Below are 25,824 nucleotides of genomic sequence, written 5' to 3'. Positions count from 1 at the left end.
TAAAACTTGCATGCCGAGACTTCTTCATTGGACGTTTTAAATATATAAATATAAATGGGACATTGTTTCTTTACCAGTTTGATTAAGTGGGACCAGGAAATTATGAGACATGTCAGACTACCGTTAATCTATTCTTTTCTAAATATGCATACAGGCAACATAAGCAGTCACAAATTTTATACAGAACAAAAAACCGTTCCATGCTTTGTTGTAAAGATGCATCAATGTGTCGGAAAACGCGTTTTATCGTTTAATATATTTTAGGTCCCATAGCGGTGTTTCACCGGAGCATACTTTAGGTCTGCCCTCCGTCCGGCTGTTTGTCCAGGCTTACGAAAGGAAAGGAACGTTAAGAGGACTTTTTTTCGAACAGTTAAGTTACAATCTGATATAAGTGTTTCATATCCGACTTCATTTTGTAAGAGACAGTCCAAGAACTGCATAAGTTACCCAGGTTAGCCAGTAAAAGTATGCATGTTTGAGAAGGTCCGTCTGTCTGTCCGCAAAAAAAACGGATTCCGTGAGAACTAAAAATGTACTGAAGGTATTCAGATTGTTATTACTTAATTTGAAAACAGGAGTGTCATTACAGCCTGTAAACGCTCATCAGTATTCAAGGTATACCAATTGTAACTAAACCTGTTGACCTAGTTTTTGATCCCACTTGACACCGAGTCAAACATAGCCTTGTTTTTTCTAACATTAGAGCTAGAAACCTAGTTATGGAAACTCATTACCCCGATTCCGATTTGGCCTAGACAGGGAAATTATAAACAATCAAACCAAGATTTTCAGCAAGATTGATTCATCAATTTTCCTGCTAACAAGGTTTAACCAAGATTTGACATGCAGACCCTATGTTTTGAAAAAACAACAACACGTTGATCAGATTGCAATTTGGCCAACGTAAAGAAGTAACATTTTTTTTAAGTTGGACTTGGTGACCGGTTTATTGACACACAAGACCTATACTTGAGCGACGCCTATATACAGTGTAAAGATAAATATCCTGAGATTTTTTATCAAGAATGAGTAATACAAGGGCTGTTTGTAAAACATGCATGCCCCCCATATGGGCTGTCAGTTGTAGTGGCAGCTATTGTGTGATAACGTTTTTAGTCACTGTGACCTTGACCTTTGACCTAGTGACCTGAAAATGACCTTTGACCTAGTGACCTGAAAATCAATAGGGGTCATCTGCCAGTCATGATCAATGTACCTATGAAGTTTTATGATCCTAGGCGTAAGCATTCTTGAGTTATCATCTGGAAACCATTTTACTCTTTCGAGTCACTGTGACCTTGACCTTTGACCTAGTGACCTGAAAATCAATAGGTCAACATAGTTATGTTTAAGGTCTGCCTTTTTTTGTCATGCCACCAATAATAAGGACCACAATGGAAATAAAAGCTTGCTCTTTTTTGTGTTATCCTTGGTTTGGTGAGCATGTTATAGTTTATTGTACATGATATAGTTTTTAATAATTGCTAATTATTTTATTCTATGTTATGTTGTGAACTGTGTATATGCTTCCTATGCCGAAATAAATCTATCTATCTATATAAATAGGGGTCATCTGCCAGTCATGATCAATGTCCCTATGAAGTTTCATGATGCTAGGCGTAAGCATTCTTGAGTTATCATCCGGTAACCATTTTACTGTTTCAAGTCAAGACCAAGTGACCTGAAAATCAATAGGGGTCATTTGCTAGTCATGATCAATGTACCTATGAAGTTTTATGAACCTAGGCGAAAGCATTCTTGAGTTATCATCCGAAAACCATCTGGTGGGGACAAAGACCCCACGACACCAGTACATAATATAATCTGCAAATGTGGTCCTAAACTGCATCCAAGAACGAGTCACTGTGACCTTGACCTTTGACCTAGTGACCTCAAAACCAATAGGGGGCATCTGCCAGTCATGATCAATGTACCTATGAAGTTTCATGATCCTAGGCGTAAGCGTTCTTGAGTTATCATCCGGAAACCATCTGGTGGACGGACGGACATACGGACGGACAGACATGTGCAAAACAATATACCCCCTCTTCTTCAAAGGGCGGCATAATAAATGTGGCTCCTCAGGTGGAACAATGTTTTACTTAAATTTGAGACAGTTTCCTAAATGTTGGTTCCGCACAACTCTGATTCTAACTTGTCATTAATATTTTCAACATTCCACCAGGTATGATAAAAGAGCCATAAATATGGCTCCTAAAGTGGTATCAAGAATTGTCTTAAATTTGACCTGGTTACAATTAAATCTAATAAATACACATGACCCAGATTAAAACATAGCAAAGACATTGTCCAGATAACAATTCAGACCAAGTTTGATTAACACTGAGTCAAAGGTGGCTAAAAAACTGGTAACAAGTTTTTTTCTAAGAATTGACCAAGAAACCTAGTTGGTAATCATACATGACCCATATTCAAACATTGCCTAGATATTGTTAAGATAAACATTCTGACCAAGTTTTATCAGAGTGTTAACAATTTCACACATAGACTGACCGCATGAAGTGTTAACAATCTCACACATAGACTGACCGCATGAAGTGTTAACAATCTCACACATAGACTGACCGCATGAAGTGTTAAAAGTCTCACACATAGACTGACCGCATGAAGTGTTAACAATCTCACACATAGACTGACCACATGAAGTGTTAACAATCTCACACATAGACTGACCGCATGAAGTGTTAACAATCTCACTCATAGACTGACCGCATGAAGTGTTAACAATCTCACACATAGACTGACCGCATGAAGTGTTAACAATCTCACACATGGACTGACCGCATGAAGTGTTAACAATCTCACACATAGACTGACCGCATGAAGTGTTAACAATCTCACACATAGACTGACCGCATGAGCTCACCTTTAACTTTAATATCTTGAAAAGAACATTACATGTTATTTGTTGTACACAAGGGACAACAGTTTGTATAGCTTTCGGTTGTGCCTCCGTCTGTTCATCAGCAAAAACTGAATAAACTTGAAGAATGAATGGAATTTTATCATAACACCTGATAGACACATTACGTGATGGCAAGATTTATGCATGGTCTTTAATTTCTTAAGATTTAAAATGTCAGAATATAAATTAAAACAAGATGGTCAAGATGTAAATAGAAACACAAAAATGAGTTATTTGTCATCAATTGTTTAAGACTGATCCTAGTGACTTTGTGCTCAACCCCACTTGACCCAGATTCATAGACTTATAGCTTAGTGATAAACAGTCTGACCATTTTTCATCAAGATCCAATACACATTAAGTGAAACTTAAGCTGCCCCAGCAGGAGAAAATAACACCTGCTAATCCTAGTTTAAAAACACCTCCAACAGAGATTCAAGCTGGTTGTCAAGATAATCAATCTGCATCAAGTTTCATCAAGCTTTAGTCATAAATGTTGCCCCTAGAGTGAACAAGTTTTGACCTGTTACCTAGTTTGAAAACACAAGTTTCATAACGATTGAGTGGTACATGTGGTCTCTAGTGTGTTAACATTTAAAAAAAAATGACCTCGCAAACCAGTTTTCAGAAGCATGTAACACAGATTTGAAACCATTCTAACTATTGTCATGATAAACATTCTGACACTGTTTCATTCAGATTGAGTAATAAATTGTGGCCTCTATAGTGTTAACAACTTGTTTCTACAATTTCACATGCTAAGTTAGGATTTTCATTCATCAAATGCAGCTTAGATATTGCAAACATAAACATTGTGACCAATAATCATCATGACAGAATCATAAATTAGGCCTCTAGGGTGGTAACAAACAAATTATAAGAATTGACCAGGTGACCAAGATTTTGATGCACACAAACCAGATTTGCACTCAGCCTAGACAGTTTTAAGAAAAACATTCTGACCAAGTTTCATCAAGATGAAGTCATAAATCTTTTTGTAGACGGTAACAAGGTTTTTCTAAGATTTTGACTTGTGATCTTGTATTTTGGATGCACAGAAACCAGAATTTTACTTCATCTATATTTTGTAAAGATTAACATTCTGGCAATGTTTCATCCAGATCGATTCACAATTTTTGCCTCTATAGTGGCAAAAAGGTTTGTCTACAATTTGACCTGGTTACCTAATTTGTTTAATGCATGTGTCCCAGACAGCCCATGATCAAAGGGTGACCACTTCCCATTGAAACTTGTTAAAAACATACAGAAATGTATAAAGAAAGATTTATTCCAGAGGTCAAACTTACCTCAATTACCCTTTACCACTTAGATATGTATTTTAATGCTTTTGTAGCCCCTTACAAAGTTATATTTAATATAAGACCTTTCTTACTAGATTCAAGTTTTAAACGCATCATTTCCAACCCTTAGGCACTGATGAGCAGCAAACAACATAAAACCTGAACAGACTGCGAGTTACTCTCAGGCTGTTCTGGTTTAATGCTGTTTGCAAATAGCAATTTTCACTTTGCTTCTGAATGGGACAGGGTTAAAAGTGTTGATCAAGATCAACAGCATCAGGTTCATGTTTGCAGGCTATATAAGATTTTGACAATCAGACGAAAGTTATCACAGACACATATTTATTTCAACACAATCACATCATCAACGGATCATCAAAACAACCTATAAACTATAATAAGTGTATGGTGAAAACATATATCATACATAAATTATAGACCAGAAAAATGTATCATTAAAGGGACAAATATAGCTCTTATTTAATAAAATATACTAAAAGATGTCATACGTAAGTGTATCCAGTTATCAATGTTGTTGTAAGGAAAGAGATAAAACCTTGCCTGTATATACCAACTTAGACATGAGAATAATGAATACCAGTACACTATGACATAGGTGAGATTTCTTGAATACATGTAATACTAGCTGCCTGGTGAATGTTTCTCATATGATTTGACCATTTTTCTGAAAAAAGTACTTTAATCTGAGTTGCTGAATACCAAGTTTGACTGACAATATATAGCTATTTTAGCATTACAGTTTAAAGAATGTGCTTTATTCTGTGACTCAGTCTTAGAATTGGTTGATGAATACAGGCACTGGACCCTGTTTTATCATCTGTCTTACATCAACTTATATAGTCTTGACTGTTTTTAGTTCAAATTAACAAATAATCATTAAGTTTTTAAAATAAAGGACAATTAAAAGAGGAACTTACAGAACTTGACTGATTATTATGATTGGTGCATAATTATTGTACATATAAATTGTCAATCTCCATGCAGAGTTGTCGTTCCTTGCTCTCACATACCAGCTATGCTGGTTCCCGTCAAATCACTGCGCGGAGGTTGATAAATTGTATCATCACTAACAGATGGGCCCATGGATAGTTGGCAGTGGCAGTTTATTTGAATGTGCCTGTCTCTGGTAAAACTGGGCTAAATGCATGTAATATGAATAAAGTATTGTCCGTGATTAGCCTGTGCAGTCAGCAAAAGGCAAATGTGGGAGGAAACTTTCTGCCTAGGCTTGATCTTCATTTATAAGATGCTTCCTTTAAACACACATTCCATAAAAGCGGAAAGTGGAGCCCCTGATCGACCTATGCATACCACTCTAATATGGGATATTACTTTACGATCATGCATTAAGCCCAGTTTTCCCAGGGGATAGCTCAAGAGTATATATTCAAAAAAATGTTTCAAATAAGTAAAAGCTTGTGAAAGAACAATTATAAACTTAACTTCAAAAACATTTTCTGATATAACATGACAAAAGTGTGCATGCTATCTTTTCAATACAATACAATGTGTGAACTACAATTTTTCTTTGTAGTAAATTTATTCATATTTATATTTATACATAATCCTAGTCAAAATGCATAAATATCTTTGCTTAAAAAGGAATAATTTTTCAGATTTTCAGTACAAAAGTTCCTATCACAGTAATAGATCACAGCATTTGTTTGTTGATAATGATCTCGAAGGACTGCAGTCTTTTGTCAGGCAAACGGTTTCACAGGCAGGCCAACGGACCCAGGAGTCTGAAACCAACACACAAACATCAGATTATTTCGAGGAAATGTCATTAATACACCCAGATTTCAAGGATGAAAATACTTTTTATGCATGTGATTGCATTGCATGTATACTGTCAATAAATATTAAGTATGTAAGAGTTACCATTGATTCCAAATGTGTAATACACATTCGTACAAAAAGAGTATTGTGGTATTGTGGTATAACTTGACTAAGAGCAATAAACTTGATGTGAAACCATAATTTGACATTTTTTGACTGAACATTTGAATGCAGTGTAATGCTTACATTTAGATTGCATAGACAAATAAAGAGAGTAAATATGTAAAGATCTCAACATATATTTGATTATCCATAAGCACTGTGTTAAGAACACAGGTATTGGACGTGTGGCCAAGTCACTTTAACACTATCAATATGTCATAGAACAACATTTTTCATAATTTTGACAAAAAAAAAACAACCTGATATAATATAATATATATATATCTCTTTTTTGTTGTTGGTCAAAATGATGAAAAAGTTGTTTTATGACATATTGATAGTGTTCAAGGGACTTGGCCAGACGCCTAATACCTGTGGTTAAGAACAGAAATAATACAAAATACAGCAATCACACAGAAACTCTTACATAAGTGCAGTGACAAGGGACTTTGTACTAGCAACTTGTATTCCCTCAACTAAATAGCACTAGGCTATGTTGGTTAGTCTTACAAGCAGAAACAAGCTATTTAACAACATAAATACTGGCCAAAAAACCTACAGTGACTACACATATTTCAATTGTTATCATTCTGTAAATAGTAAAGTGCAAATGAATGTTGATTGTTAATAAAGATTGCACTAAATGATTAAGATCACTGTAATCCTGCACATAATTTTAGTGATAAAAATTATAAGCTCATGAACTTATTAAATGTAATGATCTTTAAAATGATGTTAATGACCCAGTGAAGTTTAATTTTGTTGTAAATCATCAAATGCAATTAATACAGCTGATTATTGTATTATAGAGTATTGCTGCTGTAAATGATCCAATTCAGTGCATAGTTGCTATAAATGATCAAATGCAGTGTACTATTGTTGTATTTAATGATCCAATACAATGCACTTATACTGTAAATGATCAAATACAGTGAATTGTTGCTGTAAATGATCAAATGCAGTTTACTGCTGCTGTGAATAATAAAATGGAAAGTACTGCTAATGTAAATGATCCAGTGAAGTGATTTGTTGATGTAAATGATCCAATGCACTTTACTGCTGCTGTTAATGATCAAATACAGTTTTCCTTTGATGTAAATAACCTAACACAGTATTCTGATGCAGTGAATGATTCAAATCAAAGTACCCAGTACTGTTGTTTTAAATGATACCATGCAGTAATATGCTGCTCAAAATGATCCAATACAGTGTACTGCTGCTGTAAATGATCTATAGAAGGGCGAGTGTGCTGAAAAGGATGATATGCAGTGTAACATTGCTGTTCACGCTCTAATGAAGGGTATTGCTGCTGAAGATCATGAACTGTTGTTGATTCAATACACTGCTTTATATGTGAAAGGCAATTATCCATTTTTATGAAATAATGATGCTCTGGAATTCAAAATGACACTGTAAATGTTAATCTGTTATATTCCTGCCTAAATTGATATTGTCAACCATTGATCATAATGTATTTTCAGATACTGCTACAGTAAGATGAACAAGTGAAGCCGCATTATTATTCAAAGCCGATAGTATTGCTATTTGTAGGTTAGTCTAAAAAGCAGTAAAACACAATTCCATAAAGAAATACTGGCTGAAAAACATCAAACTACAATGACAAATAACCTTTCAGTTTCCATTGCTATGGGAGAGGCAGCTAAAACAAATAGAGGTCATATTTAAGTAAACAATTAAGGTATGCTTCGAGAACTATAGCACAATTTTTACTCATTACTGAAAGGTGTATGGATAACTTTTCTCTCAACTAATACTTAAAATCACTAAGTAACAATAAAAGGCTTTTGTTTAATAGTCTTTAGTTTTTTTAATATAAAAACACCTTTACACATAGAAGAAAATGTCAAGTGTAAACTTTTGACAAATTAAAAAATGAATTCTGTACAAAACTAAGTTATGCATTGTGACGCTGTGCCATAAACCACTGATGACTTCACTTCAAGGGTATCAATAATTAAGATTCATATGGCACATAGTTTTAAAACGAAATTGCTTTCAATTTTTTATATGTTGCACGATACAAGAAGAATTGCACAGCATTCATTTCTGAAAACATTGTACAAAACATTCACAGCAAAAACAAGCACAAATATCAATAAGGTTGTCCACAGCTAATTATGTTCTTTGTTTTTTCATTCTCATTTGTCAATGAACATTTTTTAAATAAAAATGCAGCATTAAAAAATCATCAACTATGTCCCCTTTGTTTAGATAATTAAAACAAGAGATGTGTTTGTCAGAAACACAATGCCCCCTTACTGCGCCGCTTTGATACATGTCTTTTTATCTTTTACCTTGAAGGATGACCTTGACCTTTCTCCACTCAAAATGTGCAGCTCCATGAGATACACAATGCATGCCAAATATCAAGTTGCTATGTGAAGGGACATAGAATTTATTAGCATTTTTCGAAACCTAAACGCAAAGTGTGACGGAAGGACAGACGGACAGATGGGCAGACAGACGGACAGTCCGATCACTATATGCCCTCCTTCGGGGGCATAAAAATCATTATCAAAATACAATTATGCAAAGTTGGTCATTGCTACTTAGTTCACTAACATGTTAAACAACTCCATACATTTCAGAGGCAAACTTTGCAATTGATGATTCTGCACTGTAAGATAGATAGAAAGATAGATAGATACCATAAATTGAATTTTATTTTCATTAAAAAAACTCTTTTTAACAGGTAAACAAAAGAAGAGCTTTGTCACAAACATGACTAAACTTAGCATGGCAGCCATTCCCTGGATATCTTATTTCAAGGGCACATACCGGTAACTCAGAAGCATGTGGGTAACTGAGTGTAAAAATTGTGTCTTGCACATCTAAACTTTATGGTTATGAAATATTTCAAGTTACAATTTGGCCGTGCTCTGTGAAAAGGGGGTTTAAAGCATGTGCGTAAAGTGTCGTTCCAGATTAGCCTCTGCAGCTCACACAGGCTAATAAGGGAGGACACTTTCCGAATAAAATGGATTTTTGCTAAGAAGAAAGTTTCTTTTCACTCAAAATATGATAAAAGTGGAAAGTGTCAACCCTGATTAGCCTGTGTGGACTGCACAGGCTAATCTGGGACGACACTTTACGCACATGCATTAAAAAGGGTCACAGAGCTAGGCCCAATTCAATCACTAGAACAGTGTACTGCTGCTGTAAATGTTACATTGACGACAACTGTTGCTGACACTTGTTACACTTCATGATAATGACATATTTCAAGTTTGAATTCAATTGATAAAGACATCAAGAAGTAGTTCACTAAACAAACTTTGAATATGTTATGCTTCTGCCTAAAAAAGCTATAGTTACAGGGCACATAGCTCACAAACATATGCATCATTGAGCATAAATAAAGGTGTGCTGAACATTTACACTTTTTTGCAATTTAATACATGTATTTTAAGTTTCAATTCAATCGCTTGGGAAATGTATAAGAACTTTGCTTCACAAACTTGTAACATTTTAATCAGTCAAACCAACCAACTAATTCACAGTGTGACCAACCAATTTGACCCATAGTGTGGTCAAAGACAAATTTTACAAATAATTTTTTTTTTAGATAAAAAATTACTCATGGTGTCAGTATTAACTTGTTTACAAAGCGTGAATGTTAGAGGACCTTAAATTAAAAGTAGCCAGAAACTGTATGAATTGAAAGACTTTGAGTCTGTCTGTGGTAAAATATTGCACATTCAGTCTGCACAGGCTAACCATCGATAACACTTTACACTTTAATGGTATTTTTTGTTTAAAAGAAGTCTAGAAAAAAATCCGGTCTAGACAGAATGATAGTGTCGTCCCTAATTAGCCTGTGCAGACTGGTCAGTCTAATCTGGCACAACACTTTGAAACCAAGATTTTCCAAGAAAAAGGCTCATATGTTTAGGTGTCTCTTTTAGCACACTTTATGAACACTAACCCTTGCCTTCATGTAAAAAGGAATATATGCACAATAACAACAGTAAAGCCTTGTTTGGAAATACAAACAAACTAGCAGAAAGAAACAAAGCTCTGTTGTAATTTGAACATAACAATTAATGAGCAGTCAGTCCATAGTTAGTAAAGTGTGACAAAAAAGTCATGCACATAATGGTTGACAACCATAAGTACATTGTTGTTTTCTCAGTAATTTATGTTCATTATTATGACAATGATTCAAATCAGCTCAGCTAGAAAATGATCAAGATATTGATATTTCAAAATAACTAATTGGTCTAATATTGAGACTGTAAAAGAGGAAACTAACAATAGAATTGCCCTTTTTATATTTTTGTTTCCTTGAAATGTGCAAATGCATACTGGTAAATTTGAAAGCACTTAAGTGAGCGGAGGATTTTCCTTCAAAAGTATGTGCACTTTTTTATGAAAATTCACCTGCTTTAACTTGTTTTGAAGACAAAATAATTTATCTGTACATAAAATGACAATAAATTTCTTATTTGGCAAATATATCACCATTAAACTGATTTTAATTTGTTCAACCCAAACATGCCAATGAAACTTTTTGATCAAATGATTCATTTAATGAAATTATGCTAAGTCACTGCATATATAACACATATCTAGCATAACAGAAAACAAAGAAATATCTTTTGTTTCTGATTTTCTTGAGAATAATCTTCAAAAAGCTCATATCAGACTCACATCACAAAATGAAATATCATAATTTACATGACAATTAATGTCAGGAAAGATGTAACAAATTATCTTAAAAATAATGTCATAAATAATGCCAAAAATTATGTTATCAATCAAGGCACAATCTATGTCACAATTCACGTCAAACAAAAACTCCTTAAGGAAGAAATGCAAGATTTATAACCATAAAAATGTCTCTAAAAGCAGTCCAAGAAGGCCTCCACAGCCCTGAATCGCTCATCTAAAAGCAAGTAACACTAATGCTCAAAGACTTAACCTGGTCACCTGATTTTTTTCACCCACCTGATACATGTTCAAATAGCTTAGGTATTGTCAAAACAAACTTTTTGAGTAAGCAATATATCAAGGGAAAAATCTGATCTCCCCATATCAAGCCGTCCGCTTTGCTCAATATGGCAAAAAAAAACATTTTAAAATAAAAAATAAAAAAAGTTATGTTTCAGGGGTTTATCATACCCCCCCCCCCCCCATTCCAGAGCCTGGATTATCGTCTCATCTTGTGATTTGTTATAATTTTTTGTTGGCTTACAGATTCTATAGACCAGTTGACGAGTGACGTCACGCGCACCTGCAAAGTTTAGACTCCGCCCACTGGTTGGCAAAAAGAGTTGGAATTCATATAAGCGCATATAGAAAAGGTTGACAAAATCATCATTTTTAATGATAATCATGCACATATCAAATATAATTTTACTAATTATGTCTATATAAAACATCAGCATGCAAGGGAATGCATATTTGGAACGGTTATATTGTTGTTATTATTCGTTTTTACTCACAACAAACTCGGGAGTGGAACACAGTCTAAGAGCTCGATATGTGGTTACCACAAAATCTCTCTACTTGGCACTTCTTCACGACCATTTTTAGTTTTAAAAAAAATCTCAGGAATTGAAATTCTTTCAGAATAAATCAAATTTAATGAACGAAAACAAATAAGGATGAAAACAAACAACCAATAGGTCTATTTTCTGTACGCAACATAGGGTAACTGATGTAAACAATAAAATTCAACTGGTCTATTAGAGAACTCATTAAACCATAACACATGATTAACCCATTTATGCCTAGCGTCCTGAAAAAAAGGACATTGCAAACAGCGTAGACCCAGATGAGACGCCGCATAATGCAGCGTCTCATCTGGGTCTGCGATGTTTTTTTAAAGGAATTTCTTTTTGAAATATTCTAAATATAGAAATAAATATACTGGACATCCCTAATTTTGGAAATAAATTGATCCAATTTAGAAGGATGGGAGAGTCCACTAGTCATAAATGGGTTAAGTAAATTCAGGAACAAACAAAAGCTAGATTTTTCAGTGGCTGTGTTTAAAAACAAATTTTAGTTAGTATTTTTTTAAGCTGCCTCCATTATCAATAAAAAATCTTGCAAATTGAAACCTGATAAAACACATAAAAATTGCATCCTGAAACATTCCAGTATCAATGGTAACTTCATTAACCTGTTTAATCCATCACTTAATCCAGTTGGTTTGTTTAGATTTACATGATTAAATGATGTAAAAAAAGGTACAGTCCACTCTCGCTATCTCGAAGTTGGCGGGAACAAGAACAAATATCGAGATAACGAGAGTTCGAGATATCCGATTAGGCGCCTTCTAAGAAAAAATGAGACGAAAATTTACCTTGTTTTTATCATCTAAATACAGTCCTGCAATGTGGTCTAACTAAAGCCGTCACCGTGTGGCATAATACTCTCTACCTGATATTTACGCGTTTTTACGAGGCACGATTAATTTTGCTAGTTAAATGCTTAAAATGACGTTTTGTGAATTACAGAATTGCATGAACACAAGCGGTTATAATTTTTCTTAACTGTCGAGTAAACATCCGGTTATACTGCTTTTTAAAGTTATGATGCAATTGAGGTCCAATAAAGACGATGGTTTTCCATCTGAACATGATAAATCACGTTCCGGAATACTGTACTGTACATGTACATTTTGTAGTTTGAAATGCAAAGTTCAATCGATTATAAGTACAGGATCAAACACAAATGAAAAGCCATTTTGAGTCTTGTCTTTATTATCTTTATTACTTAACATCCCCAGATCTAGATACAGGCTTGAAGAATTCAGTCTTTCGGCCTTTATTAATTGCAGTTAATTGATGTTAAAGTGACAGACCTTACTCAAGTGTTAATGGATTACGACATTACACACGTGTGATCATTGATGAAATTAACGGATCAATTTCCTGCCACACAGTATCGGGAGCAGCCGGGCGAAGCGGGACGGTGAAGTATCAAAAAACAAATGTCTCACCTTTGCCGACACTGGGACAGTTATTCGCACTTCGAGATAAACCACAGTACATACATGATAAATCGGGACTCGGGACATAATTTTATATCGACAAATCGAATTATTCGAGTTAACGAAAATCGAGATAAGCGATATTTATTTATATAGATAAAGAAGGAAAAAAATGGGACATTGAGCTTACTTCGACATATCGAGAATATCGAGATATCCGATGTCGAGATAACGAGAGTGGACTGTATTGTAAATGCAACGCTAATTTATTATCTCAAGCGATTACCATTGATTAACTATAAAACTACGGAAATCAGTTGATCCTCACAATAGTAGCCGCCCAAAATGTTCTATTTTAAAGTATTCATTTTTTCTGTATTTATTGTCCATAAGCAGGGCTCAACATTAACAGTTAATTGTCCTATTGCCCTTGGCAAGTAAAAGTTGGGTCTGGGCAAGTTATTTTATAATCTAGTTGTCCGTCCGGGCAAGTGCAAAAAAGAACAAAGAGCATGTAATTTAGACTTTCATTAGACTTTAATTGCAGTAATCATTTTGTTAAATGTTCAAAAATACAAGAGGGCCATGGGCCCTAAGGCGCTCACCTGAGACCCAAAGGAACTAAACTATTCTGGGAAGGTGGAGTTCAAAATAACAAGGGCTGTTTGTAAAACATGCATGCCCCCCTATATGGGCTATAAGTTGTAGTAGAAGCCATTGTGTGAATACGTTTTTTGTCACTGTGAATGGTGGTGGTGGTGGTGGTGGTGGTGGTGATGGTGGTGGTGGTAGCAGAAGAAATAGTAGTAGTAGTAGTAGTAGTAGTAGTAGTAGTAGTAGTAGTAGTAGTAGTAGAAGTAGTAGTAGTAGTAGTAGTAGTAGTAGTAGTAGTAGTAGTAGTAGTAGTAGTAGTAGTAGTAGAGCAGTAGTAGAAGTAGTAGTAGTAGTAGTAGTAGTAGTAGTAGTAGTAGAGCAGTAGTAGTAGTAGTAGTAGTAGTAGTAGTAGTAGTAGTAGTAGTAGTAGTAGCAGTAGAAGTAGTAGTAGTAGTAGTAGTAGTAGTAGTAGTAGTAGTAGTAGAAGTAGAAGTAGTAGTAGTAGCAGCAGCAGCAGCTGCAGCGGCAGCATCAGCAGCAGTAGTAGCAGTAGTAGTAGTAGTAGTAGTAGTAGTAGTAGTAGTAGTAGTAGTAGTAGTAGTAGTAGTAGTAGTAGTATGCATTACAAAAATGCAGTTAGCCTTACATTTGGTAAAATTTAAATATATTACAAGGGAGGCAAATCTGTAACAATAAATTTAAACTTATTGCATTTGTTTCCCCTGTAGTGTATTACCTCCCCTGTCCTGCTTATATTTATATTAATTAACAAAATTAAACATTAACACAACATTTAACATACAAAATATACAAAAATCTCATATTCTGATAATAGTTTTACTGATTCACTGTATTTTACTAAAAGGATGATGTTTCATTGGACTGATAATTATAGATTTAGGATTACAGACCAGTTGCTTCAGTAATATTGTTCAGAGTGTGCCCTGTTGGCCGCGTATGCATTCTTAAATTATCATTCAAATGAAAGTTTTCACAAAATAGGCAAAAACGAATAAACATGCAAAGTTCAACGAGCTCCTGCGGCCATGTTTTTTGACGAATCAAATTTCTTTGAACAACTTTTTCAGGGGAGCCTTCAAAGGTCATTCCTGTGAAATTTTTTGAAAATCTGATGAGCGGTTTCTGACAAGAAGATTTTTTAAGGTTTTTACCATGTATGGTCATGGTGGCCATCTTGGTTATGCGATCAAATTTTTTTTAACAATTCTTTTGTCCCATGACCTAGGGATGCTCCACATGAAATTTAGTTGAAATTGGCTCAATGGTTTAGTAGAAGAAGATGTTTACAAATTGTTAATAGACGGACGGACGGACGCCGGACGCTGAGTGATCACAATAGCTCACCCCGAGCTATCGCTCAGGTGAGCTAAAAAAAGGTTTTGTGGCGTATCATTTTGATCTTTATTAAAAAATATGAGGTTTACAGTTAATGTGATATTTCATGTTTGGGCAAGCGGCTATACGTTCAGGGCAAGTAGATTTTCAGTTAATGTTGAGCCCTGCTATAAGTCTGCAGAAGAAACATCTCTACAATAAAATTGTCAATAATTTGTTGTTAAATGACGAATATCATGCACATCTGAAATACATTCCTTTAAAACAAGTTTTTAACCCTTTTTTGTTGACAATTTGGATAACTGAGGTGAACAAAAAAAAATGAAAACAAAACAAAAAGTAAATTCATTTATTAATAAAAACCTTAAATTGTTTAGGATAATTTAATTTATAGAGAGATAAATTTAAAAACTGCAACAACTATTTCACAATCTGCATTGCACAACAAAACAATCCCTATACCAACAAATATATGAAACACGTCATAGTAAAACCATTGTTTTGAACATGCATATAATTAAAAATTAGTGCCACCCTGGATATAGGCACTTTCTTGCTTATTTTTAGAAGAGACATTCTGAAGACTGAAAAGTTTATACAATTATAATAAGTCATCCCAAATAACCTCTGCAAATAACAGGTTGCTGCGCCTGCTCCTTTTTGCTTTCCCCCTCAATCTCAATCACAAACAGTCTTGATAAATTTTATATATTTTTTGCAAATATTAATGGAAAATGAAAATAATTTGCTTTAATAAGTCAATTGCAATTGTTGACAAATTAACTTCTAAAAATTATCTTGCATTTATTAATTTATTGGATTAAACACCAGGATTGTGACAGATTTTCACCTTGCCTCTTTTAAGAAACACCCTGTGCCTTTTGTGATAATTGATCCATCCCTTTTTTATATACGCATATTTATTCTGGTTCTCCCATGATATGTTTCATGTTACAAAATCCGCATTTCATGCCAAATCTGTCAATTTACCTCATAATGGGGGTAGGGAATAGATTGGAAACGCTGCAAATCATAACATGTTATTTTTATGGAAATAAATCAGAATATATTTCTATATTTTCAATACAGTGGTGTAATAAGAAGACTTATGAAAAACATTTATTAATGCTTGTTCCAAAGAAGTTTACCAATGAGAACTTTTGTTAAACAATAACTGTATAAAAAGGCGTACATTTCAAAGTAAAGATCAACACAGTCAATTCACATTTAAACCTGCATTTCATACCATTAATAAGTATTAATAATTGCAAATTGATTTCCCACTACATTAAGTTAGTAGTTTTGAATGAATAAATGCAAAATCATAAAACTGATCACCATCAAGAAAATTTTATGGCTTTTGTTGGAAAAAGCTCAAATCAGTAGATTTAAACTAAACTAACTTACTAGTTTGCCTATAAAAAGCAAATTGAACCTTTCAGCTATCGAGGCCAATGATTTGTTAGGACATTGTGGCAACCAATGAAGCCGCGTTCAGGGAAAACTGAGATGAATGCATTTGCCTAAAGTGTCCTCACATATTAGCCTGTGCAGTTTGCACAGACTAATCTCGGAGGACCCTTTCTGCTTTTATGAAATGTGTCGACCATGATTAGCAAGTGCGGACTGGGAGGACACTCAACTTCATGCATTAAGGTCAGTGTCCCAGAACAAGACTCTACAGACAAACTGCCTTATGGATACCCACCACTAGCGTCCGTTTGGCAGCGTTGAGCCTAGCGACCTCTTTGAGCTGGTGGAGGTTGTTAATCTCATCTTTCATCTTTGACCAGCGCTCCTGCATCAGTATCTTGCGGGCACCTGCCTGGGCCAATCTGAAATACATTTGTGCCTCACTTATGGAAAACTGAGCTTATAATGCATGTGCATAAAGTGTTGTCTCAGATAAGCTTTTGGAGTCTGCACAGAATAATCAGGGAAAACACTTTTCACCTTAACTGGATTTTAGCTACTGAGAGCTTCTCTTTAAAGGAAAAGAGGGACAAAAAAGAAAGTGTCTTGCCTGAATAGCACAGGCTAATCTGGAAGAACACTTTACGCACATTCATTACACCAGTTTTCCCAGAGCAGGCTTATTTAATCTTGTCCTGCATTAGAGAAATAATACACCATGGTATAGACAAAGCTGTCATTTAACCTTGTTGGAATCAACAATATAGGCAGTATATTAACATTGTTATGTCTAATTTCATGATGGCATTGGGTGAGTTTTTAGTTTTTCTGTTCAATCTTTTTTTTTCCATTTATTTTAAAACTGGAAAGAAACATTAGAAAATAATGAGATAAATAGAATACTAGGTAAGAGTTGAATACAGATAAGATATTTTCTTTGTATTAAAACCTGATCCACTTGCAAAGACTCACTGTTCAGGTTTTATAAGGCACTTTCACCTTATTATATTCATCACTCATCTAGTAATTTAAATCAAATGTCTACTTCAATCTTAAGTGATTTTTTTCTGAAAACACAAAGAAAGGCTTTTAACTTTTCAGTGCTAGAACCGAATTTTGAAAGCCTTTGCAAACAGTTTGGGTCCAGATGAGACACCACAGAACGTGGCGTCTCATCACAATCCAAACTGTTTGCTATTTCGATGGTATTCTTTGAAAAAAATCGAAGAAAATGCTAATTTTAGAAATTCAGCAGACAACATTTTAGCAGACGATAAATTTCCCAGCATGCAAAGGGTTAAAAGCAGACCTGTTAGCCAGCAGTGCCTCTGATCTTTGTTTCACTGTGACATGCACTGTGAGGGGTTGAGGGGAGCGCTGTATCTTCCAGAACTCGTCTAGAGAGGGGAATGAGCGCAGCGCGTACACAAACACCAGACCGTCCTGCAGCGACGAGTTCCCGTCTATCTCACTAGTGTCTTCTGACATCTTCTTTGTTGCTAAATACATTTTTTTTAGATAACATTAACCCATTTATGCCTAGTGGACTCTCCCACCCTTCTAAATTGGATCAATTTATTTCCAAAATTAGGAATGTCTAGTATATTTATTTCTATATTTAGAATATTTCTTACAGAAATTCCTTTAAGCAAACAGCGCAGATCCTGATTATACGCCACATCATGCAGCGTCTCATCTGGGTCTACGCTGTTTGCCAAGGCCTTTTTTCTAGACGCTAGGCATAAATGGGATAAAAACAGTTGTCGCATTGATTATATGTGTAACAATTTAAGAACAATTCATGTACAAATTTTTTCATATTTATTGAATTGTTAAAGACTTTTTCAGTTCTTAAACAAATCATATATTATAGCTGCATACAAAGTATTTTTTAAGTTTTCTTAGATTGTTCTTCAATTGTACTTGCAAATATATCTGGGCAGTTCTTGTATTGACCTTGAAATAAATTCAAGAACAGTTCAGGAAAATTTCTTTTTGAGTTCATAGATGTTGCCTAGGTCAAGACTTCTCAGGCTATAGTTACAGAAAATTGTATTTATCTACCTTCAAAATGTTTGTTTAATTTTTAACTGTATGACATTGATCTTTAAGACAGAAAGACAGGTGTTTTAAATTGACATTTATCAGAAAAAAACTAAATCCAAGAAGGTTTAAAAAAGAGTAACATAATATTTTTATAAATCATGATCTATTCTTAGCTAGATGATTAAAAAATCTGCAAACAGGTACAATGTAAACACTACAAGCAATGATCTTAATTTCTATAATGCATTATCACCTGGTATGTACATATAACTAGAACAAGATGTCCTTGAGAAGTTAAACAACTTAGTTCTTAAAACATTCATTAAAAATGTTCTTAAGCACATTTTTATTACTGTTCTGGTAAAGTCTTGCACAGTTCTTGAACAGTCCTTTTAAACAGATCTGATTTGTTTGTGTGGAGATTTTATTAGAGTATTTTTAAAATTGGTAAAAATAATAATTAATGTTAAATTTAGGCATCAGAACACACCTATTGTTTGAGTTTGGAAAAAAATAAAAGTGAAAAAAAACACAACACATTTCTCTAATTATAATTATATAAGAAAAGTAAGAATGTCATTTTCCAACGTGTGCTTTTCATTCTTCAATGTCATTATATTTAACTACACCTCTTAATGAGAACAACTACTGAAACTGATATGTTATTAATGCCCTACAAACAGAAAATGATGTCTTTTTTAAGAAAGGAATGACATGTAATTTTTCAACCCTAACACGCCACTAATTTATCAACCAATAAAGTATTGGCTTCATTAAAGGTCAATGGCTCCTACTGTATTAAAGGAACAAGACATGTGTCATTAGACATGGATGCCCCCACATTCCATTGATGTCTCAAAACTCAACTAATGTCAAAACCTAGCTGTTTTATGCCCATATTTGATGTTTGACCTGTACGTTTAACCTTGACCTTTAAGACAATTAAATTACACTTAGCATCTATTTTATGCTTATAAACATTTTCAGAAAGTAAGGATCTGATAAAAACAGGTTGAGAAAGAGACAGCTAAAATTAACAAAGTTTCCTATTTTGAGAATAAGAGCAATAAGGCCTGCAAGGTACCACATGGACTTTGATCAGTTATTTTACTTGGCCTCATTGTTATGCTTTTTAGCATTGTTGAAAAGTTTGGTGAGAATCAGATGGAAACTGGTCCAGTCAGGGAGTTGAGACAAATTGAATACATTAATCTCAATCATGTAATTATCATAACACACATTTAATTATGTAGTTAGATCTAACTTGATCATGTAATTGTTGTTTATGGGGTTATTTGTCCTTTGATTTTAGATTTTTGTGTCTATTGTTTTCTGATAATAAGGGTTTTATAGTTTTTTACAGGTAATTTAAATGCTTTAAAATTTAATGTGTGTTATGATAATTATATGATTGAGATTGATGTATTCAATTTGTCTCAAATTAGTGGTAAAACCAATAATTTTGTTTTGATTTATTGCTTAGTGACTGTGTCATGCAATTCATAAAAGATTGCAGTTGATACATGTATATATGTTAATGACTTTTCAATTGCTTAATCAAACTGTTATGAAATAAATGAAATTGGTGAACATTTGTTTGTACATAACCGCATTGAGTATCTTGTTGAAGGGGAAAATAGCTTTACATGTTAGTTTAAAAATTGAAAATACATTTATCATAATTTATTTTATCATTTTTATATTAAAAATATGTTTATCATAATTTATTATACTTAATGTAGATTTTAAAATGGTAGACATATATATATATTCACCAATTTAACTGTACTTAATATTAAATCTGTTGAACAGTAGAACAGTACTTGTAAAGGAATATGTTGAATAATTTTACTGCCTTACAATAGAAACTGATGAACAGTTAAATAGTCCATGTAACTGAATATGTTAAACAGTTAAACAATCTTTGTAACTCTGTCCGTTGAACAGTCCTTGCTATTTGTTTTTAACACTGATATTAACATTTGTGGTAAAGGAATCTATTTAACAGCCCTTGTAATTTAATCTGTTAATTAAACTTTTCAGTTTAAAAATTAGTTTGCACAGCCCAAAACGGTGAAATTGTGATGTAAAACTAGGGCTGACTCATGTACATACCTTTGACATACATGCTCTGACCCAGCCCTCCTAAAGACAGCACTGGTTCCCACGGTGACGTGATCTCATGGGTGTCTGGCACCTGCACCTGGCAGACGATGTTGCCCTGGAGACAGTCACGAATCTGGATGTCGCCACGACGAGTCACCGTCAACAACTGATTTGAAAAATATTTAAAAAGCAAATTTGTTGAATCGTTATCCCCAACTAAATAACTTTTGTTTATGGATGGGTATAAATCCTTTGATATAACGGATAATAAAAAAAGTAATAATGAATTATAGGGTTATTGTTTTTATGCATTACAATTCTCCTCATTAATGTTTATACATCCAGAAACTCATGTTGAAATCTGGTTTCGTATCGGAGATATAAATCTAAAATGTTACATCAAATGAAAACAACAAAGGAGAATAAATTTTATTTAAGAAAGTGTAGGGTTTGTTCTTGTGCATGGCAATTCTTCCGATTGACTTCTTAACACATATTAAGTTTCATGTTATTATCTTGTATCATAACTGAGATATAGCACTAAAAAGTTACATCGTACCCAATAAATAACGGACAATAAAACATATAATCGATATCTAACATAGGTTCCAAGATAAAGCCCTGAAAAGTTGATTTCTAAGGGAACACTTGTTTTTATTGATGATAATATTAATAGATGTAAATGAATAACATGTAATTATGGTGAGAACAAGATTGAAATGCGATTACATACGTCCAGGATTATACACAACTGCAATATAAAACAAAATATACATCTTGAACTTATCAGTCTGCTTAACCAATAAAGCTATGATTTTAAGAAGCATGGTTGTACAAAACAGCTATTAAACAATTTAGACACGCTTTCCTATTAAAAAATTATCGTTTTTGTTAACATCTGAAATTTAAAAAGGAAATTATTTTGTATTTGAAAGCATGGTGAAGCACAACAGCTGCAGACATAGTACATCAGTGACTCATTGCCTTCAAAACAAAATAAAACAATTTTAACAACAATTAAATTTACCTCAACGTAATGCTGAGTGGAAGAAAAGAACAAAAAACAAACAGTGTACTACATGTATCTAAATATTAACGCTTGTCAGTTTTAAGCCTGCACTCAATTTAAATCTTTCTGCAACAGTGTAAATATTTTTAACATTTTTCTTTTAAGCTATTATAAAGTAATTTTTAAATAACAGCACCCAAGTTTATTTAGTCTCACACTCAAACATCAGTCATATCAATTTGACAGGGGGTATGATTTAGATAATTTCCATCAAAGACAACCAATGTCATGGCATACCAAATCAGGATGCTTCACAAATGGCTGCAGCACTGTTATTGTGTCATCATCTTTCTCCACTCTGAAACAAATGAATGAGAAAGTATGTACTTTTAAAAACTTGGTAGCATTCACATCAAAGACATGTCAAACAAGACATAAAATATATCAAATATTTAATTTATAGCATACATTTCAAGCATGGGAAACAATATATACAGTACAGGGAGCCCATGATGTATGATATAATTGTTTAATAATTGTTGTTTCAACAACTACATTCAATATAATTGGTCATTATCTAATGTATCACTTTAACTGCCAATGATATGACAAAAAACCACTACAAAATGCACTTTTGTTAGCAAAAATAGATACAAGTAAATTGTGATTTTAGGGTTTCATAATGCACAAACTAGACAAACAAATAAAAGCCAGGTTACATAAAAAAATATTTGAGAGCTTTAAATAAAAGCATCTAACTCATCTATCCATGTAGGAAATCTATGAAGTCAGTAACTTTAAGAATTGTTTTCAGGGCTTTTTGTGATCAAATTGGGAAAATGACATATACTAATAAAATTTGGAATTTTAGCATCAATTAACACCAAATCTGCATACAATGAAAAAAATTAATCAACTGGGAGATTTGGACGTGATTTGGTAGAATAACGTACTTTTGTCATTGGGAATATGGCCTGATAAAAGCTATAATCAGCCAAAACAGCCCAGCTGTAAGATTATATACAGACAGAAACAACTTATGAAAGGAAATAACTCGGTAAATAATCAAGTTATAATTCCTGAAAATTGCACTCTGCATTAATATATAATATGAACACCATGCATTAATGTAATGAGTTTTAAGACCTTGTCAATTTTGCAATTAAAAAAGGTGCTTCAACTAAAAATATTCCTCTGATCGACAAATGGATGGACAGAAAGACAGTCAAGCTGAATAAGGCATAAGCCCCTTACAATTACTTACAGTATCCCCATTGTTTTTTAAATGAAAATTATTTGAATTACAACTTGCTGAAGATATAAAATCGCTAGAATTGCATGGTAGATCTATATCTTGTACACTTTTGTTTACTCCTAATATCCATCTACATACATCATATCTGTCTCCTATGCTATTTATGGTAAAAAATATTCTTGGAAAAAGCCATTTTTCTAGGAAAGTTTTTTCAATGTATGGGTCAAGTGTTGACATGGTGACAAAAAATACACGCAAATGTCCATTGCAAAATGAAAATTTATGTTAATTGAGTGATGATGCAGACAAATATCTTCCTAATAAATATTAAAATGTAGCTTTAGATGAAGCAGATAAAAGCACAATTGTTTTTAATGACCCAAAGCACTATTATATGTGTAATAGATTGTCAACAAACATCAACTCGACTGAGTAAAACATGCAGTAAATGACAAAAATGTCGACATGGACAATATAAAGTATATCGGCCCTAATATATTTAGTTGTTTTTGTTGGTGTTGTTTGTGTTTTTTTATTGCAGTCAATTAAAACTAGGAATTTCTTATATTTTTCATTTGATGTAATATTCTTTGAGCTTTGTTTTGTAATTGCTAGGATGATATTTATTTTATAGTATTTCTGTTTCTTTAACAAGCATATGACATCTGGCTTTTTTCTGTGACAGTATTTAACAACTATGTTGAAATTATGACTTAATTGACTGAATATGAACCACTTCTGACCTTATATTTGAGCAGGGCCCTGAGGAAAAGGGGGTTTAATGCACATGCGTAATGTGTCATTCCAGAATAGCATATGCAGTCCTTACAGGCTTATTAGGAACGACATTTCCAGCTTTCACTGGATTTTGCTAGATAAAGACTCCTTAAAATGAAAAATACCATAAAAGCGGGAAGTGTTGTACCTGGTAAGCCTGTGCAGACAGCACAGGCTAATCTGGGAAAACATTTAAGGTGAATGCATTAAGCCCAGAGCAAAGCTCATATGAGTCGCGTTCTGAGAAAACTGGGCATAATGCATGTGCATAGTGTCGGTCAGATTAGCCTGTGCAATCCGTACAGGCTAATCAGGGACGCCACTTTCCGCTTTTATGACATTTTTCGTTTAAATGAAGTCTCTTCTTAGCAAAAATCCAATTTAGGAGGAAAGTGTCGTCCCTGATTAGCCTGTGCGGACTGCACAGGCTAATCATGGACGACACTTTATGTACATGCATTATGCCCAGTTTTATCAGAACACGACTCATATGAATAAATACACAGTCACCATGTGACCAAGGCTCGTATTCATCAACCCATTCTAAGACGTAAGAATAAACAAGAGACCTATAACAAAGAAAACCTGTTCAGTGTTTGAATGTATACAGGCTACTCATGTCGCTAATGGCATAAATAAAGTGTTCTTAAAGAAGTGTTGTGTAGTTAGTAGTATTAAATTCCCTGTCATAACTGTATTAAACTATAAGAATATTAAATTTAAAACAATACTCTTACTAAGAATTGGTTGGTTCATACAAGCAAAGGCTTAGACATGTAAAAAAACGAGTATTCTGTTATAGTGCGAGGAAACATGAAAGTAAATTCTAAGGCTTACGGCATCAAAATAGTGTTGACTTGAAGTGGAATATTCGCTCCCGTAGATATGGTATAGAGTGCGCTGTTAGCACACATGGCTAGAACGTATGTGCCAGTTGCCTGCTTGTAGGGGGGATAATCTCCCATGTCCTGAGGGTACAGGGCGGGGTCAAGGAACATCAGCTTGACAACGGGGGATGTCTCATTGACGTTAACAACACCCCGCTGGCAGCCTGAACAAATGAACAAAATTGATTAATTGAATTTTTTTTTTCTATTGGGGTACTCTCCTCCATCTCTAAAGAATGCAATATCTTAGTAGGTTACATATATTGCCCTTAAAGGAACTGGTTCACAGACTTAGGAAATGATAAACTTTTGTGTTACGTTTTAAAAATTAGATCAGAACATTGCATATCTGAGAACAAACTAACAATAAGACAAAAGCTAATACTGAAAATTTATTAAAAAGAGACTTATCATTATTTGGAATATGTTAAAGTGCTACAAACACAAAACATTTGATACATTTAGGGTGTTTCTGTTTTATTTTAAATTTTATTTAAACACTATGGGTGTTGGTGAAAAATCATGATACACAAATGATAACACAGCAGATCACTGTGAAATTACCATAATGCGATAGGTAGAATCCTGAAGTAGAGGAATAATTTACTTTTTTTCCTTTAAATTGTTATTGGTACTTTCACTATAATATAAGAGCTTTATAGTTCTTTAATTTAAATTTAAGGACTTGAATACAAATCTTTAAAAAAAACAACACCCAAAAACTGAAAACCAACCACTTTAATCAAGATTAAATTGTAAATATTTAAAATGATTTTTTATACATACCATACCCAGAAATAAATCTTATAAAATAAAATGGTTGTGTATGGCTCATTTAAAATCTTTCCAGAAAATGTTATAAAATCAGGTGCTTTTTACTTTTTTTCCTGCATGCATCAATATGTTCCAGAAGGTGTCTGAGAAAAGTAATTCAAACAGACAGAAAAACAAGCAGAAAAAATCAGCAGCTACAAGTTCATAACTGCTTTGACAGATTGGACAGTTGTTACAGGTAACTTGTCAAATACGAGATATTGAAATGAATTCAAAAGCCCAACAACTCTGTGATCTGTGATTTATTTGGGCGTATGAAGAATAAATATGGGCTAATGGGAGCATAATGCTGTTTCTGCCCAGCAGATACATTTTTTAAACTTGTACTATACTCTCAATAGTTTTTAACCCATTTATGCATAACGTCTAGAAAAAAAGGCCTCGGCAAACAGCT

General features: G+C 33.7%; 1 protein-coding gene across 6 annotated transcripts in view; it reads right to left on the bottom strand.

Annotated features, from left to right (window-relative positions):
• Positions 1-4,805: 4,805 nt before the first annotated feature.
• LOC127877583 (WD repeat-containing protein 93-like) overlaps positions 4,806-25,824 on the bottom strand; it is a 49,069-nt gene continuing 28,050 nt past the window's right edge. For 2 of the 6 annotated variants that reach the window (XM_052423559.1, XM_052423563.1), the window contains 7 exons: positions 24,547-24,760; positions 21,975-22,035; positions 20,678-20,834; positions 17,826-18,015; positions 16,812-16,938; positions 16,094-16,126; positions 4,806-5,993 (listed from right to left, as the gene is read on the bottom strand). In XM_052423559.1, the coding sequence (XP_052279519.1) occupies positions 5,952-5,993; positions 16,094-16,126; positions 16,812-16,938; positions 17,826-18,015; positions 20,678-20,834; positions 21,975-22,035; positions 24,547-24,760 (824 nt within the window). In that variant the 3' untranslated portion in view covers positions 4,806-5,951. Of the gene's footprint in view, positions 5,994-7,821; positions 7,853-11,407; positions 11,470-16,093; positions 16,127-16,811; positions 16,939-17,825; positions 18,016-20,677; positions 20,835-21,974; positions 22,036-24,546; positions 24,761-25,824 lie in introns of all 6 variants that reach the window. The other 4 variants (XR_008048488.1, XM_052423560.1, XM_052423562.1 and 1 more) reach the window with 4 other exon arrangements.

The sequence above is a fragment of the Dreissena polymorpha genome, chromosome 4 (genome assembly GCF_020536995.1).
Source record: "Dreissena polymorpha isolate Duluth1 chromosome 4, UMN_Dpol_1.0, whole genome shotgun sequence".
NCBI classification, from domain to species: domain Eukaryota; kingdom Metazoa; phylum Mollusca; class Bivalvia; order Myida; family Dreissenidae; genus Dreissena; species Dreissena polymorpha.
The sequence above is the reverse complement of the archived record's forward strand: the minus strand, read 5'-3'. Positions and strand labels throughout refer to the sequence as shown.